The following is a 19,632-nucleotide window of genomic DNA, read 5'->3' on the forward strand; positions in this document are numbered from 1 at the left end:
TTAGTCAATTTATATTTGCTATCAAAACCAACTGAAAAACAACAACAAAAAAAACATTGAAGTCTTATACCACAAAATGGGATGGATTTTAGTGAATGTCATATTCTGATATCATTGGAAAGGCATCTTAATTAACATGTATCAAAAAAAGAAAGGGCAGCACTTCCTCAATTTTATTGGAAAGCAAGGATGTAAACATGAGAGTTATTGTAGAATTTCTAATATCCTGTGAGTTCAGCCCTGGCATATTCTGTGTTAGTGATAACTAATCTTTTAGCTACATTATGAGTGCGTACCTGCTGTTGTTTACAGTAGATTTATAAGTGTTCTAAATTGTAATTAAATATAATAGCCTTGTGGATTGTTTGCAGTTGCTCAGAAATGGTAGTACTAACACGTTACTGTGATGCAGTAGCATTAATCTCGATAGCAGAGAAGTTGTGCTTCAGTGTTCTATTCTTCATGCCATGCATGGTATCTTGGTTACTAGCAAAATATAGTTAACATATTGCAACTGACAAAAGGAAAAAAAAAGGCTGTGTATGACGTTGGGTTGTATGTTTTGATGTCCCTATGTTTCGTAGTGATCAACAGCTGCTTTCTTTGTTCTTTAATTGCAACATAATCAAAAGGATTAAAAGGCTCCCCCAGTGAAAATTCCTGCCTCGATCAATCATAATCTTTAGAAAATTGTTACCTTTAAGAATGAATATAGTTATTATTGCTTGTAATTATAATCATTTTGTTATTAATTTTGATTTGCTTCATGCCTTGTTTGCAGTGTGTCTGATGATTTTGACACATATCATGTGAGGATAGATTTTTGCCTAATAGTTACACTTCTTCACTTCTCTTAAATAGCTGATTTTACCTGCTGTGCCTTTTGTCTGTGTAACTTAGTTGATCATGGTGCACATGGAACTGTGGAGTAAGAGCTGGAGCAAGCTGGAGATGAACTGCTCAGAAAATGTTATACCTGTATAGATGGTCCTGCAAAATAAATAAATGCTGTGAGGGTCAGTCATTCCACACTACTGGTGATGTTCAAAGCAGTTGTACTGCAAAATGTGTCAAACATTAAAGCTTGCAATTGCTTTTCATGGGAGCTCACATTCCAAATAGACAACAGATGCAACATCAGGAAAAGAGATACCACAAAGCTATTTTGCAATACAATTCCACTAAGCCTGCCTTGAAATTGTCCTCCTGCAACATGCATTATCTGAATAGAAAAATTGTGAGGTGAAAAAGGATACAGCAAGAAGTCAGCATGATCACAGTGGGCACAGTCACTAGTGAATACTCTAACCATCTAAAATTCACACTCATAGAAGCTTAGTAAGTCACTTTCCTGTTTTATATTATCCAAAACATAGCGATTCTCTTTGGCTCTGGGGATATCTGCATGATCTACTAGAAAGACATTAACAGAATAACAATCAAATTTACTATAATTTTTGGGGGGTAACAGTTTCTTACCTTGTCTTTTGCTAGTTTCTCAGTATGAGATTGTCCCAGTTCATTTCCATAGAGTTTCTTGCTCAGCTCATTTCCATGAGCAAGAATGGCAGGCTTCTACCTTGCTACTTTTCCAAAGTGTGCAAAGCATTCCTGGAATCCAGATTCTTTTCCCAAGTGGTTTTGGTATACACTGTCTCTCAGTTTCATATATGTGGAATGGTAAATCAATGCCTATCTTCCTCAACATATATAAACATGCACAGAGCATCATCACAAGCAGGATGGTGGTGCATCTATCATTCTTACGTGCCTGCAGTATACCTTATCATGAGTCATTTGAGTTGCTCCTGCACTTAGTTTGGCAGTTTCACAGAATTGTAGCGGAAGAGACCTCTGGAAATCATCTGGCCTAACTCCCTGCTAAAACTGTTTCCCTATAGTAGATTGCACAGAAAAGCATCCAGGATGGTCTTGAATATCTCCAGAGGAGACTACACAACCTGACTGGGCAGCCTATTCTAGTGCTCCATCACTCTTACAGTAAGGAAATTCCTTGTGTTAGTATAGAACTTTTTACATGGATGATTGGAATTATCCAAGTCTCAACCTGTAGGAAGAGATGAGCTGAATGACCACTTCATCACAGAAAAATTAAAAAGACATTTCTTTCTTGCAACAAAATGAAGACCTTGAAGGGTTTCTGTGCTCAGTGCAGCGCATGCCCCATGGCTCTTGGCTATAAAGGAGCTTGCTTCATTGTGGACCAGGATATTTGGATTGCCATTATGGATCTTCTAACTGGGTATAAAAAAATAACTGTTCCACTTTGTTTCTGTATGTCCAGTTCTTCTGAATAACTTCAGAAAGTGTTTTCTTACCAAAATAATTTTTTCCCCCTGTGAGAGGAAAACAGAAGTTACATTTCTGTTGCATCAATACACAGAAATACCATTGTAAGTACACCTCGTTCTTCAGTAGAAAGCTGCTTCAACTAAATGGCATTAAGTCGAGGGAAAAGGGCAGAAAGGAGTACTTACCTTCTGTAACAGTGGGTATAATAATGGTCTGGCAATCCCAGTTAAAGTCTGTAAATCCCAAGGGTATAGTAAGTGAAATCACAGATGGCAAGAAAGCATCTGTTTGAATAGAAGAGAACAAACATTACACTATGACTAAAAGTAACACAGTCTGTAGGTCTATTAGAAAAAGAACGCATTTGTCAGGGCTTTCAAGGATATTGAACGGTGGTAGAGAAGATGGCAAGCCAGGTCTTTTAGTTGCAATGGTAATTCTATGACAGATACTGTTGCTGCTTTGCAGTGTTTTTTGTTTTTGTTTTCTTTTTAAGTAGGTAAAAATATATGTTCAGTGTGTCATGGGTGAGTTGCTTCTACACCCAAAAAAGGGTTTTATTTGTACTGGGGACATCGGTGACATTACATTATACCTATATTTATATGCATTTTAAAATATATTTATAAGCGTTTATATTTATGTATGTATGTTACCCAGGAGTGTCTCTCTCAACTGCCAGTTTTTTGGCAGCTGTTGGTAAAGGAGCTGCTCCCCTTGCAGAGCTTAAAGCCCTGCTCCATTAGTGCTCTTGCTCACAGTAAGCAATTGTACCTCCACACAGCTCTGGACACACTTCTGCTGTTGTCTGACTGGTGAGCAAAAAACTTATCTGCTGCTTATAGGTTATCTTGTAGGAATGTGGTTATGCCTGTGCTTCAGCAGTGAACCTAAAGTGAAAAATAAAGTTGTCTTCTGTCATTTAAATAAAAGCATGCAATTGTGAAACATTGCAAGCAACAAATAGAAATTAGTTTAGAAGATGGTTTTTGAACGAATAGTTCAGAGTCTGACGGATGTGAAAGAAAGGGGAAGATTGGTGCAGTAAGTAGAATACCAGAGCAAGCAGAGCTTCTCATCCTTCACAGTCAGTTGAAATAAAGGTGATCAAGAATTAATTTCTCACTAGTCCAAAATATTCGTACAGAAAGTAGTTATTCAAATAATTAAAGAAATACTGTGGTTTTGTTTGACACTTGTTTTTGAGGTTGATGTATTTAGCTCTGCTAAATGTCTAAGAATACAGTCACGTAATTTTGAAGATCATTGATTTTGATGTTTACACCGTTTTAGAGCATTATTAGCAAAAGATCCTAGATAAAAATAATTGGAAATTGTTTAGAAATGCTTGGGGAGTAATTGGTGAGAAGGTTAAAAAAAAAAAAAAAAGTATAATAATAATTTCTAAGATAGCATAGCCCAGTTCCACTTTATGCCTTTTTCAATTTGTTTTCTTATCATCATGCCAAAAAGCTATGAAAGCATTTTGGGCACAAAGCCACTGATGTGTTCCTGAGAGTACCTGGTTGATATGCAGTTAGCAACTCCTCCTTTTAGTAATGTTGGAAGATTCAGTAGTTACTATGAACATTTTAACACTTATGATGTAGTAATAAAAAAAAAAAAAAACAACAAATGTACAGAATCATGGAATAGCTTGGGTTGGAATGAACCTCCAAGATACCTGTTTCCCACCCTCCTGCTGTGGACAGGGTTGCCAACCACTGGCGCCAAACACCAGATCAGACTGCCCAGGGCCCATCCAATCTGTACTCAAGCACCTCCAGGAATGGGGCAGCCACAACTGTGCCAAGGCCTCACCACTGTCTTGGTTGAAGGTGGTATTAAGAAAAAGTACTAAGTAAAAACCTTTTAGTTTTACTTGCTCCCTAATCTGAGTGAATTTAGATTAACAAGATAAATTTTTGGTTTGATTCATTGCCCAAAATAATGTATACAAAGTGATTAAGTATGTGAAGGTCTCACCTGGAAATGTTTGGGTTCACTTTTTTAAGTCAGGATTTTAGGCACATGTATCTGCAAGATTCTGGTCAAAGAATAATTCTTCTGTTTTGATCAGTAAGTCTTATCCCAGTGTTGTGATTTGCTATGTGCCTGTCAGTATTTGAGAGTTTAAACTTCTGTTGTAGGAAAAGTAGTTGTCCGAGTTCTTGTCCAGCTACTTACTCTGTCGTTCACACAATTTTAAAGACCAAAGTTGGGGAAAATGGCTCAAAAATTCAGCTTCAGTGTTTTGCCATACTGCAACAAATCAGCTGCCACAGCTGCCTCCTTAAACAAAATTTCAACCTAGTTTTTCTGTTCTGAAAGGAAAGCTTGAAAGCATATTCTGATGAAATATATAAAAAAAGAAACCTTGGTGTTTGAGGGGGAGGGAGTTTGACTATGATGTTGAAAGACTTCCTCTTCTTTTGGTCCCTAATGTAGTGTTGGATGTTCAAAGCAAGCGAAATCTATTTGTGTCTTGTGAACAAAACCAGTTTCAAATGGTGATCCATTACAATTTCAGGGCTTTTAGAGTAGTATGTGACATACCATATTTGGCAGAAATGTAAGATCGGGGATTGTTTTCCATGGCTATACAAAGTCTTTTTATCTAGTTGGGCTAAACAAATTTGGAGCTTGGATTTGCAGACAGTAGAGCAAAGAGCCTCTCAAGCCACTGCTGGTAGCCTTCATCATGTTGCCATCACACCTGTTGCAGATCTGCAACCTGATTTGGTGTACTAGCGCAAATTGGCAGCTTAACTCCAAGTCCTTACTCCCAAGAGGTGAAGGAGATAAATAATAATCAATGAACACTTTAATATGGTCATGAATGGGTGCCTGCCTTCAGGGCTTGGCAGCTCTTTTGTCGACAGCATGCATGTATCCATTCCTGCTGGTTTGTTGGCTTGATGTGGCAAATGGCAAAGTGATACTTATAATCTTGAAAAATTAAATAGTTGGAGCTCGTTATTAAAAGAAACTTAAAATAGAATCATTTGATCAAGGAAGTGTTTTTGTAATCTTCTGAAAGCAATTGTTAAAATGAGATTGATGAGATTGTCAGCTGTAAAAAATTGCTCCTTACTAAGCAGTGATCAATATTGCTTTGCATTGCCTATGCTATCTGTAATTTAGTTTGGTATTAATATTTTGAAATCACTTTAATAGAGAGTGCTGGGATAAATTATTTTATTTTGCACAGCGAGGTAATTAACCATTCCTTGTTATTACTTCTACTTTTCCTTTTATCTAAGGGAAAAAAAACCAACTTTGAGTGTGGAAATATATATTGAAATATATATATTGACAAGAAGCATTTGTCAGTATTAATTCAAAAATCTGATACCTCCAGAGTTCTCTATTCTTTGCTTTCTCCTGGCATGAATGCTGAATCACATCAGCTTCCATAAATTCTCAACTACATCAAATATTGTTTATTAAACTATAGTTAGAATAACATTTGAATTGTTCAAACTGGATCAAGTATTTTTACTTCTGTTTTGATCTCCCTGCATAGTTCTGATTTACTGATAACTATCCCAAGTCACCCTCTATTCACAGGAATGGTGAAAATCATTGCAGTGCTTGTGGGATGAAAAATCTCAGCTTTATTGCTTTATGCAGTGGAATCATGAAGTGGCTACTATTAGATATCAAGAAATGCCATTAGTTTGAGGTCTCAGAGGGAAATCAATTTCACATACTAATTTAGAGGAGGAAAGAACAGCAGTAACAGCAATAATAATACTTAGCTCTCATGTTACTATTTTCCCATAAATCGTTTGTTTGTAGAAGTATGAGGGAATAATAAATGACTAGGCTTTTAAAATGCTCTTTGGTGGAAATACATCTACTTCATATTAGCTGCCCCTGCGACTCCATACATCAGCATACAATGATTAAATGCTGTTACGCAAATTTTGTGCTGTATATTACTTCTGTTGTTCTACTAGTTGCTTTTTCTTTTAGTGTAATATCAGTATTAGATTGATTCCATTGTTAAGCTGTGCAAAGACATATGTAACAGTTGTAGTTTCACAGGAATGGAAAAAAAGCCCAAATCAGGTGTTTATTTGTTATTAACTCATCCAGGGAAAAATGAAAAGAAATTTGTGATACTGCATACCCAAAGTGTGTGGCAGTGAAGTGCTTAAAGGTCTCCTTGTGGATGGGAGAAAGGTGGTGATACAGCAGTGTGTGACTTAGTTTTGCTTCTCTCAGTAAGCTTCCACTCTGATACAAAGCTACAGCTTACATTTATTATGTATGTACTGTACTATATGTACTTGCAGAACTATGTTTAATTTCTTGGCTACAAAGACAGAAGATTTTATTAGATGAAGTGGGATAAGTGGATTTTTTAAAATTTATTCAACTATTATAAAACTGGCCTCCTCTACCATTCTGAGGAATGCAGTAGTTTTTCTTAAACTGAATAAAAACATTCCAACTGCAGAAACTTATTTCAAAGGAAGAATTTGGCCTAGCACGAGTATTAAAAGTTTGTATGCTTTGTCCAAATTGATAATAAAAGGAAATATGTAGCCCATGTCAGAGGAAACTCATGATGAATGATTCTGTTGACTGTACTGAGCCTGAGAAAATTGCGTATTGTTTGCTGAGCATTCATTTATATCAAAGAAAATGTTCTTTTCTCTTTCCTTCCCTCTTACCTCATCCAGATTTATATTTTTGAAAATAACATCTACTACCAGCCTGATGTAAAGAGCAGCTCATTGCGTCTGACATCTTCGGGAAAAGAAGGAATTATTTTTAATGGAATTGCAGACTGGTTATATGAAGGTAAGCCAGACAGATATTTATGTTTATTAAAACAGATGAGAGGTTCTTGTACAGAACCAGCAGCAAAAATCTATTTCAGAAAATGCTCTCTCATGTTGCTTTTGCTCCTTTGTCTTCCATTTTCTTGCAAGATTGCCTTTGTATCTATTCATACTTTGTATTGAGTAGTGTTTTGCATATAACAATACTTCATGAGAAAGAGGAATTTATTTTCAACTAAACTATGTCAGCTGAACAATGAATATTATATGGTATGTTAAAAATATACATAGTAGTGAAATCCTAAAAACATTGGGTTTTCACTGCCTACTTCAGTGGAGCTGACATTTCAAATAGAGCTATTCAAATAAAACTAAACACCCTGTATATTTTGTTTATTTAGAATCACTCAATTTTTACCTTTGGAGCTATCTGGATTTGCACACAGTTAAAGAGGGATAGGAGTCAGTTTGATGCTTGTGTGAACAACTGTGCCAGTCCATTTAAAATTAAAACATCCTAACTGGAGACAGAGACAAATCACAGCATAGAGGTAGACTTGTCTATATTTTCCTTCTTTACTGCTGGATACATATCAGAAGGTGATCTGGTGCAACGCTTTTTTAGCTGTGAATTCTTCAGTGTTCAGTATTTGGCATTAGCATGACCTACAAGAGACTCCAGCCCCAGAAAGCAGGCAGTAAGATTGCATTTGTCTCTAAGATACTTGAATCCAATTTGAATGTTATGGCAAGTTTTTAGTGCTGCCATTAGTGCTACCTCAGCAGCAACTGCTAATTTTATTTAAAGCAACTCAGAATAGACTCCAGGACTTGGACTTGGATTATCTTTAAGGGTCCCTTCCAACTCAGGATATTCTGTGATTCTCTGGAAGTGTGCTGTTGCTGACAAGCAGTGCCAAAATGCAGTGGACAGCTCAGTCTGTGTTACCTCCCAACTTCTGAAGATACCTTCTGTACAGTAGCCCAGGGTTTCTCTCTGCACCTGAAATGCTTTAATATAACTAAAACAGTTTGGAGGAGGTTATCTAGCCTTGATACAAGAAATTTAATTTAATACACACATCAATTATTTTTTCTGTGGTACTCTGGGACTCAATTTTATAGATTAATAGGGTGTGTTAAATACTCGGTTACCTTAAGTATCTTACTTATTGTAAGTAGTTTTGCAGGGCAGAGTGTTTTTTAATAATGGTGGTGCACAGGATAATAAGACATGTTAGTGGGGCCCTCAGAAATGATGTTGTCTATACCTCTTGGCATCTGAGTAGTTATGAGCAGATAGCTCACATAGGCAGCTTTGAAAACTGCCAAGTTTTGCTTTCTGTCCAAGTAAGCTCTAAAATTAGAATAGTAGTTTGCATCCCTTTGCGTGCATTTGGTAGTTAGCCACTTGCAGTGAATGTTTTCCAGTGTTTTCCTGTGTTCATACATTTTGTCATATTCATGAATGCAACAGGGCAACTTTGAGCCCATTCTGCATGCACTTGGGGGCACCAGCACTGGAGAAGGCAAGCCTGTGTTTTCTGTTCTCCTTTTGGTGCAGAATGGAGCTGCCGTGAACGCTGTATACTGAAGGATCATCTTAAAGCTCTAGTTTGTAGAACAAAATGCAGCATGAGATTCTTTATAAAAATAAATCTTTTTGGTCTGCAAAGGATTATAAGAATATTGAAAAATGAATCAGGCTAGAAGAGATTACAGGAGGTTACCTGATGCAACTGATTGGTATTTGCCAAGCCTTTTATCAGAACTGTCTGGAAAGTATGGAGTAGATCCTGGCTGAGAATTATACAAATAGAAGTTTAAGGCATATTTCAGTGTGTGAGTATTGAATTTTATGTAGTTTGGAGTTCTGCGTTAGCAAGATCTACACCTGAGAGAACTAATGAGAAGCAAAACTAAACTTTTCCTTGACGCATGCCAATAGTCAATACTTTTCTTTTTTTTTTCACTTTATCAGTGTATCAAGCAGTATCTAAAGTAGATTGATGTAGCTTTTCTGTAACTTCATCTTAAAGATAAGAGAAGCTGTTTGTAAAACAAATGACTTTTCCTTTAAGCTGTAGACATTTCACAATGAACAGAGGAAGAAAGTGGGTGAACTTGGAAAGAACAGCAGCCAGCTCAATAGTGGCAGTGATGTTATTTGGGGTTAGGCTTCTGCTTCTCTCTGTGTGCCCATCCTTCATACTGACACATATGAAAATACCTTTGTGTGAATAACCTAGTTTGAATACAAACACAATTATTAAATGATTTCACTATTAGAATAATTAAAGCAAGCTCAATTAAAATTTTTGCTATCTGATGTACCCCATTCATTCTCTGTTGGTCACCTGTGTAAAAGGCTTTAGATATGCAGTGTGGGAGCAGAAATGTGACCCAGAATATACAACTTTGAAGATAGGTTTGGGCTTTGTTGCTCCTTCCCTAGAGGATTCAACTCATTCAGGTACTTCAATCCTTTCAGAATCTGATTTGTGTCCTGGAGAGTGTCCTTTGACAATTCAAGTGAGTTTTGTAGGTAGATTCTTAAATTATGTATGCTGTCAGACTTCTATTCTGGTTATTATGTTATTCTCAATTAGTTTTCCAGTCATGTTCTTCAAATTTAAATACAAAATACAAAAAAAAGAGTTATCAAACACATAACAAAAAACATCCAAGTCTTTTCACAGTTGGAAGACAAATGACCTGTACAGGGTGAATTTGGAATTGGTTGCAGGCTGCTTTATTGGTATTCCAGTTGTATGTGCTGTTTCTGTGAGTGCTTCTGTTCTTAATTCCTAGTATGAAATACAATGACAATAAATACAAGAAAACACTGCATTACATTTAGAGAATGATTTTTATTTGGCAAATAGAATTTGGATTAAAATCAAAATTTGGATTTAAAATAAGTTTTTAAAACTATTTTGGAAAAGTTAGATTGCAAAAAAAACCAAAAACAAACAAACAAAAAAAAAACCTAAACTAAACTAAACTGACCCTAAAAGCTCCCAAATATTGCACTCCAAAAATCATTACATAGGTGCAATGTGTGAAGATTTGCATGCAGAGAAATCAGGCATAATAAAATTTCATATTAAAGAAGAAAGCAGATTGTCAATTCTAAAAGAACTCTCAATTAAAGTTGTTCAAAACATTTAAAAATTAATTAAACGTGTAATGAAATGCAACAGAACTAAACATATGACAATTACATTTATCTTTCACATTACAATAATGTATTGATGTCAGTGAAAGTATTCGAGGAAGATGGGGCAAGTTTGATCTTTTCCTATGCCTTCTTATCCAAACATTCATTCAGTATAATGTGAAATTAGGGGAATTAAAACAGACACGTTTCAAGTAGCCACAGAAAGAATAAATCAGTGGCAACTGGATGAGCTGGGAAGTTTGAAGTACTTACTGTTAAGATGCTAAGGTGATCTGTTTTTGCAGAGGAACTTCTCCATTCTCATATTGCCCACTGGTGGTCTCCAGACGGTGAAAGATTGGCATTCCTGACCATAAATGACTCCCTGGTTCCTAGCATGGTTATTCCCCGATTTACTGGAGGCCTATATCCAAAAGCAAAGCAGTATCCATACCCTAAGGTAAGATAAGTACAACTGTAGTTCATACCCTCCTATTTCCTGTGCAGTGATGTTCTGTATGAAAGGAGCAGAGCGTCTCTGGAGGGCAGTAGAAGCTGACTTGGTTCACATTGCTTTTCAGGAAATATTAATTAAATGTTTTTTTTCTAGTAGACTGTAACACTTCATGCTAGAAGGAAATTATCAGGTGTGGGAGCAGAAGACAGAATGATTCATAGCAATTTCATCCTCAGTATATTGCATGCTAAAGTCAATGCACCACTTCTGTTACTTATGTTACAAACATAAAATGTTTGAAGGACTGCACAGGAAAAAGGATGCTGTCACATTAAGTAAAATAATAATAAATTTAAATGTGTATATATATGATATATGTATCATATAATATTTGATATATGTTGTATAATTTATATTATATACATATGATATGTATATATTTATATATGTATATATTTATGTATATATATATGTATATATTTATGCATACACATGCACTGTCACTGATTTTGAGAACATGTAGAGAAAGATTTTTAGGTTTATGTTGGAAAATAACAGAGCTGTTCAGGGAAGGGTGATGTCTGAATTTGCTACTCAGTTTCTGGGAGTTTCTTGATCAAATGCCTCCTTAGTCATCATTATTCTGAGAAGTTCCAATGCTGATATTATCTTCCAACTTGACAGGTTTTCTTTGTCTTACATATAATTTTAAAGTGCATGAGTTTCCTTCTTCTATGAGACATAAGTCTGTGTGTATGGTACTCCTTTGAAATTTCAAGGGAAATTCATTGAGAATTTTGAAATAATATTGCTCTAACCCTATTCTTGCTGCCAATTTTTGGAGATAAGTCTTTGTTCGTAATGGGTGGAGAAGCAGATTGCAACATGTACTATGAAACAACGGTGTGTATGATATATAATGTGTGCTATGAAATAATACTCTGAAATAATAAAGCAATAACATTTTTAGAAGTAGTTCACATGCTTTCACTGACAAAAGGCCTTGAGTGACAGAGAAAAGAAAAAAATGTAATGATATTTCTAAAAAATGAGCTTTGTAAATAAGAAATGGGAATTCCAGTTGATTAGCAGTTCAGCATAACAGTGATGCACAGTACTATTCTAGTAATCTCATTAATGAAATAACATTTCTTTATTTAATGTGTCTATTTAATGTCAATCTAGCTACCCATTAAACATCATTAATTTGTAATGAATCTTGTGGTACAGCATCAGAGATGAAAGAAAGGTTGGATCTTACGTAAAATAAAACCATTCGAGAAATTTATAATTGTGATTAAAAAATAAAATGAAACCCACGTGTATTTGTGAGTATTGGAACAGGCACTTCTGTGTACATGTTGCATATACAGACTTATAGGAGATATTTGTTGTGACCAAAGGACTTGACCTGTCGTTTTCTTCCACAGTTTTGCATTTGTGTAAGCTGCTTCCATATTGAGAATGCCTTTGAAAGACTGTATTTGCTTTCAGGCAGACGTAAAACTTTATGAGAATGAAATAAATTCCAAGAGTCAATTTAAATGTCTTAGCAATAGTAAAAATACACAAATACCACCTTCTTCTTCCTTGTATCACTTAGAAATAGACACCGCATTCAGACTGCCTATATTTTGAGAAAAATCTGATTTCTAAAGAAAAAATGCGGAGGTATATTTCAGCCAAGCCCTTTTTTACTTCTAAATATCCCTTTGAAGAGTCCAATGTACTGCTTTATAGATTAATATGGTTAAAGCCAAATATCAATGACTTCACTTTGCCCTTCCAGTATATCAAAGTCATTCCCATTGAAATCACAGAATCACAGAATCACCCGGGTTGGAAGGGACCCCAAGGATCATGTAGTTCCAACCCCCCTGCCTAGCAGGGCCACCAACATACATATTCAGATCAGGTTGCCCAGGACCCCGTCCAACCTGGCCTTAAACACGTCCAAGGACGGGGCATCCACAACCTCCCTGGGCAGCCCGTTCCAGGGCCTAACCACTCTCCTAGTAAAGAACTTCCCCCTAACATCCAACCTAAATCTTCCCTCCTTCAACTTAAAACCGTTTCCCCTAGTCCTGCTGTTGTCAGCCCTTTTGAAGAGTTTACTCCCCTCCTGGGTGTAGGTTTCCTTCAGGTATTGATAGGCTGCAATGAGGTCACCCCGCAGCCTTCTCTTCTCCAGGCTGAACAAGCCCAACTCCCTCAGCCTGTCCTCATAGGGGAGGTGCTCCAGCCCCCTGATCATCTTAGTTGCCCTCCTCTGGACCCTTTCCAAAATACACACTTGTCATTCCCCATATCCTAAAAAGGCTGGGTAGTGTTTTGTGGCTTACAGAAAAAATAAGCTTGAATATGATATTGCAGGGAGATTGGTATGGGGCTAGCGGTATCTACTTGCTAGTTTTATATACCTTGGCTTTCTGTCACCAGTCTTTTCTCAAGAATGTCCCATAATAATGTTACGTGTTACCAAGAGTAGCATGAGTCTTGGCTTCTTGTAGATACTCAAGTTTTATCAGACTCATCGCAGTGGATGTATATCAAACTACCATTTTATTTCTCTTTTTCAATAAGAAGTGTTCTTTGTTGTTTTGTTTTTTTTTGTCTTATGAACACAGAATCCTGTGCAGTGCCAAAAAATAGAGATTTCCTTCTCAGCAAGTCAGGAAGACCTAGAGAAAATGGTGATGAAAGAGAAGGGAGGGGAGGAAGAGGAGGAATGCTGTGTCACATAGTTATGTAGCTTTTTGGAAGAACAATAGGGGCTGGAGAAGACTGCTGGAATCTGGGGCTGGCTGCTCTTTTAGGAACTGACCAATGACACACTTCCAACTTTATCCCCTTACCCTGCACCAGAGGGCTGCCATCACTGAGGGACAACAAGAGGATTATGAAATTAATACTTAATATCTTTATCTGTGTGACTTGTATGGCTGCGAAATTCACTTTTAAAATTGAAGAGCTTTCTCGTTATTGTAAACATACTTTATTATGTTAATGAGCAAGTCTATTTTAGCTGCCACTGATTCATTCAGTACCTCTAAAGCTCCTGTTTTCTTTTTTTCAAAGGCAGGTCAAACAAACCCAACAGTAAAGCTGTTTGTAGTTAATCTGTATGGACCAGCGCATACACTGGAACTGATGCCACCTGACAGCTTTAAATCAAGGTATTTTAATTTCACTATTTAGTGAAACTTGTGTTTGATTTAACGTGACTGTCTCTCAGGCTACTGATTGCCATTTTTACTTCAGCACAACTCTTGTATTTTGCTGGAACACACTTGACCTTGTTCTCACAGCGGACATAAAGACAGTGAGGTCAAATACAATACTATATGATTTTGCTCCTCTTAAAAAAACTCAAGGATCTGGAATTTGCTCATTTCCAGTGTTCTGAAGTGCTTCAGTTCTCTTGAAATATGTGAAATTAGGAATACTAAGATGGAGTCAAGAGGTCCAAATGCTGCTCTGTGCTTGCCGTGGCATTCATTTGTAACCTTTCTTGCTGTGAACCAGCTTGCTGGTTTCTGTTTCTGAAATGAAATTACAGAACACAGACATGTACTATTAATGCATAGAACATGTTGCCAGGATGTTCTGTCATTTAGAGATGAATATCTTAAGCTTGTCAAATGTATTAGATTATGGAAATAGTTTTCCCCACAGTTCACAGATGCAAGGAGGTGGCAGGGGGAGAAGCGACACCATCAGGTCACACAGACTAAGGACTGTGCTGTGTCTGTGCTTGATAGGAAGGTCATTAGAAGAAATTATGTTTAGGACCACTAAGCTAATTTAATGGTCCTTTTGATTTCAGGACTGGCTGCAACTGGTAACCCTCCTGATAAAGTTACTATCTTAAGGTGAACTCCTGGTTTACCTGTACTCATTGGAGATCACTTGAAACTTTTCCTTAAGGGCAAGAAAATTTCCATTTCTTCCCTTAGGGTTATTCCAATTTGACAATTACAGTTGTCCTGTTGAAATTCCCACTGTGGTTTCAGTGCACATGTTAGTGGTCTTCTAGCCCTAAACTGTTATATGGTGTAGGTTATAGTAATAAAGAGTTGCTATAGTGCAGATACAGCTGCAGTCTAAGGGCAGAGATGTGCTACTTCCCTCTTCTCTGAGGGCATTACTGGGTGGAGAAGAAAAGAGAATAGAAAGATTGGCTTTGAAGACATGTATTTCTAAAGAAAACGCTGTGTCTGGGTTGTTCTTGCAGTTCCGAGAAAAGATGGTTTCCAAAACAATCTAGAAGTTAATGGTGGGTAGTGATTCACAGCCATCAATACCAACTTCAAGCTGTCCTCAGCTCTCTTCTACACAAATTGAGGTATCTGAAATTAGTGCAGGAATAATTTAGTAGTGAATTATGCCTTGTAATTATTTGTGTCAGCAGGAATGCTGACTGATTGTGTTTGTGGAGAGAATTATTTTACTGCATTGTGCATTTTGAAGTATTTTCTTTCTATTGGTGCTCAGAAACAAAACAAAATCTCCTGCTGTTTATTAGCCCCTCACTAATGAGTGCCTATATGAGATTTGGAAGAGATTCCCTGCTACCAAGGTTAGCATCTTCACTTGCTTAAAGAGCATTAAAATTGTTGTTTTATTGTTTAAAGATGTGAAGATGTGAAATGAGGAAGCACTGTGTAAACCACCAAGAAAAAGATAATCTTGAAAATGTAATGGTTTCATTTTAGATTTTTAGGTTTCATTCTTTCTGCCAGATTTGTTGAAAACAAAGATAGAATAAAACAGGCGAACACTGATATCTTAAATAGTATTATTTGCGTCATGAAGCTGAAGTCTAACTCAGTTTGTAGAATTTCTGGTGTGAGCCTGAGTGGCAGCTTCCCCAGAGATTTGAGTCCTTGGTGAAGATAATGTTCTCTGCTCTCTCTGTTACACAGTGCCATTCCTTTAAATTTCTGTAATACTTCTTTCAAGAGTGTTAAGGCGTTGCAACGGGCTGCGCAGGGTGGTGGTGGAGTCACTATCCCTGGAGCTGTTCAAGAACCGTGGAGATATGGCACTGAGGGACATGGATAGTGGTATGGTGGTGATGAGTTGATCACTGGACTTGGTGATCTTTGAGATCTTTTCCAACCTAAATGATTCTATGATGTATCAGAAGGCTAGTTAAAACTATGTAAGCCTGGAAAAAATTAGCTTTATCTTCATTTTAGCTATCAGGACATAATATCTGTGCTATAAAATATAGGAAAGTTGTATAGATATGAGCCAGGTATTCTGAGAATTTTACATTGTAGCTCTGGTTTTGAGTAATTGACAATAATCACATAGGTCATCAGATGTGTATATGCACACACATATACCATACACACATATATCCATGTGTTAATATGTATGCTGGTATGAGGAATGGCCTCTGAGCAGGCCTTTCTACAGTGGAAATCTTATAATATTTGGGAAGGTTTTTTTTAATTATCATATTTTTGAAGAAAACTATTGGCTGTACTCAGCAGTCAAGTCTTTTTCACTGCCTTTCTAATCAATTCATTGTGGAGTCATTAGTTAAATATATAATAGTAGCATTTCACAATTAAATAGTAAGGAGGACTATCATAGCTTTAAAGATCTTTCATGATTGACGCATTGTGAAGATGCATATTGCTCACGTCATCACCAATTACTATTATAGGAGAGATATAATCCCATGCATAAAGGGGTAGAGAATGTGGTTTCAGTTATTTATAACCCCAAAAAGTAATGTTCACCTTCTCAACCCTGCCCAACTCTGCAGTGTGGGACCTCTGAAAGCAGAAACCTCTTCCTCTGTTCTTACGGTGTAAGATTGAGTCAGTTCAATGCTCTACCGTCATTTACTGCTTGTGAGGATTCTAAGAATGTAATTGGTAATACTTCTCAATGTTCATTCAAGTTCTTCTGAAAGAAAGAAAGCAAAAATATTTTTAATTTTACTCCGTAAAGTTTTAGTCTGTGGAGAAATTGAAAAATTATTTCTACACTGGTTCTTGAAAGTCTCTCAGTGTAGGGGTCATCTGCTGCTTCCTTTCTCTGCTCTCAGCCATAGTGAGCAAACTGCATTGACTGCAGTATTTCCAGTCACTGCTGACCAGGTAGTTTTAAAAGGCACTTTAATAAATTAAGTCAATCTTTTTTCTTATTTTTTTTTCCAATACTGCTTAAAAGCCTAAAAAAGGTAGATGACCACATCCTGTTTTCATATTTCAATCATTTTGATTGATTTTAATTAATGTTTTGTAATGGAACTGGAAGCACTTAGGAAATGGAGTTAACATAAATTTAAATAACAATCTTTAAAATCTCTTCTTTTTTTTGTTTTAAATTACCTACGCATTTCCAAATCAACAGAATTATTTGGATGCTTTATACACTTCTAGCTTGAAATAAGCTTTTGATTCTGAAAAGGTTTCTGTACCTCCTGCAGCCAGTTTGTCTGAGCCTTGCAATGGGATAGAAATCTTATTTACTTCTAACTCAAGTGGAAAAGATGCAGGGGGCAGTTCTGTATTAAGAAAACAAGGTTTCGTTTTCAGCTGTTCTTAGACATGCTGTCTAGTCACTTCTTTCAAGCTTCTGTCCCTCCTCTCTTCTATAACTGTGCAAGAGCAATACCTATCTCACAAGGTTAATGCAAAGGATTTATGCATTACTGCACCTTTTATCAAGTGGCTCTAATATATTCAGTCAAAGCCTCCAGGATAAAAGTATATTCATGGGGTTTATTTTATTGAAGCTTTCCTGCTCAGCGCCAAGATACTCATGGATTATTCCCATCCGTGTTCAATGGGAAGAAATGCAAGTTCTGCAAAGGGGGCAGAACCAAGCCTGGCACAGCTATCCCACGGGGGCTCGTGGCTGGGCTAGGGTGAAGCAGATGACCATCACCATGGCTAGGCTGGGTCTGAGACTGTGATTAGATGGGGAGTGAGGCTACGTGGCCTGGCTGTGGTGGCTGCTGGCACCCACGGAAAGGGTGCCATGGACCAAATAGTCCGAGTGGAAGGCTACAGTTCATCAATGTGTGCCTACAGCAAGCAGCATGCCAAAATGCTAACTGCAGTTATCTTCAGTACTTTGCACACCATGAAACCATTTGTGTTAAATTTTTCACATGGGCTTTTGAGAATGGCATTTTTTATTAGCATCTGTAAATACAGTTTTCAATATACTGCAATGAAAATAATTTAAGAATATAGCAAATATTTTAGAACATTGTGCACTGTTTGAGTTTCTGTTTCTCAACAACTTGCCAGCAAACAAGTAGGATGTAGTGGTTTGGCTTTGTTAAGATAAGCCCCACTGTCCTTATTGTCCGAGTCTATTAATACCATCAATGAAAGTAAGATTCCTTTCATTCATTGCTGTTTCCTATTTTTAAAACTTTTTTTTTTCTTGTGTTAGCTCAAGGCTATTTTAAATTTAAGTATCTGATGTTCAAACTTAATTAGGACTGTAACTATGCTTCCAGCATAATGCAGTGCAAATCCCTTTGCTTTGTTCAGCTTATTGCCTCTGCTGACTTTGTTGAGAACTTACAAACAGCAGTTAGCAAAATGTGCATATATCTCTCTGCATGTACAAGTGAAACAAGGCGTGCTGAATATCCTTCAATAATGATAAATATTTTAGAAAAATGCTCAACTGCCTTGCCAGGAGTGCATATCAACTGAGATAATCAAAATAAATGAAAAACATTCAATAAGTAAGGAAGATTAAAAAAATTCAGGTGTACAGGCCTGGCAAAAGATGATAAGCATTTTTGATATCTAACATGTTTTTATCAGCATTGAGAAATAAACCCAGATTTTACCAAGTTACAAGCCTTCAAAAAGAAAAATATTACTGCCATATACTCAGGAAAAGCATTTGTTTTCCTCACACCTCTCACTGAATATCCTCTGTCTCCATCCCAGGATGTCACCTGCACCTCTGCAACACACATAAGGTGTTCAGTTTTTCTCTATTTTCAGAGATTTCTGTCTGCTTTTGTAGTGTGAAAAAGAAAGCTTACTGCTTTCAATTCAGGAAGGAAAAAGGGTTAGAGTAGATGACGGGGAAGAGACCCTAAAATATTGAGATGAAAATGTGATTAGATATGAAACGTAGACTGACTAAAAAAACCCCACAGGTCTGTGAGGTAAGGATTGAACGAAGTTTTATTGACAGTCAGGGGTTTTGATGGTTATGCTTAGAGTTAGATGGTCCAGGGATAGAGGAGATGAGTACTAGCAAATAGGTTTTATGATTGCCTCGATTCATATTACAGTGTCTCTGATCTGAGAACAGTGTGCTGGGAGAAGAAAGCTGGGAGTGGAGTGAAAAGATATTTTGAGTGAGAGCCAAGAGGGTAAGGTCATCTCTGATTAGGCCAATTGAATGCTGAAACTGGGTTATATCTCTGCCATACTGCACCTCTGTGATATAGTCTAATAAAACATGTTTTTTCTCCTACAAACTTATGACTATGCTACATGTGTTGGCCTACAACAGTGCTGCTACCCTGTATATGTTTGTGCAGTATGTCTGTTCTGAATTACAAAGGAATATTACTTGGAGGCAGTATAATTTTGGAAGGATATGTGTTGTTACACTGTACTGCACTCCTGATAAACAAGTCATAATGTAGTGAAGTTTGAATTTATTATGCAGAGTTGATGGGAGGGGAGAAAAACAGGAGTTTTTAAATGATCTTTTGCTTTCGCCTCAGTGATCATGGAGTTTATGTCCTTGATGGAAGATGGGATTATAGTTTGATTTGTACTATTAATTACTATATCAGCTGCTTTCCAAATGATTAAATCTCTTGTTTCCATCCCTCCCTGCAGATGTTTTCAAATGGAGCAGCTCAGGCTCTATTTTGTAGAATTTGGTTCTGGAATAATCAG

The 19,632-nt window shown here is 36.8% G+C and overlaps 1 protein-coding gene across 8 annotated transcripts in view; it reads left to right on the forward strand.

Annotated features, from left to right (window-relative positions):
* The window catches only part of DPP10 (dipeptidyl peptidase like 10), a 355,631-nt gene that overhangs the window by 302,082 nt on the left and 33,917 nt on the right, over positions 1–19,632 (forward strand). For all 8 annotated transcript variants that reach the window (XR_007378432.1, XR_007378431.1, XM_048952390.1 and 5 more), the window contains exons 8-10: positions 7,005–7,125; positions 10,572–10,726; positions 13,802–13,899. Coding sequence is in view for 6 of the 8 variants with exons in the window: in XM_048952390.1 (XP_048808347.1) it covers positions 7,005–7,125; positions 10,572–10,726; positions 13,802–13,899 (374 nt within the window). In the remaining 2 variants the exon portion in view is untranslated. The remainder of the gene's footprint in view (positions 1–7,004; positions 7,126–10,571; positions 10,727–13,801; positions 13,900–19,632) is intronic.

This window comes from Lagopus muta, chromosome 8, assembly GCF_023343835.1.
Source record: "Lagopus muta isolate bLagMut1 chromosome 8, bLagMut1 primary, whole genome shotgun sequence".
NCBI lineage: Eukaryota > Metazoa > Chordata > Aves > Galliformes > Phasianidae > Lagopus > Lagopus muta.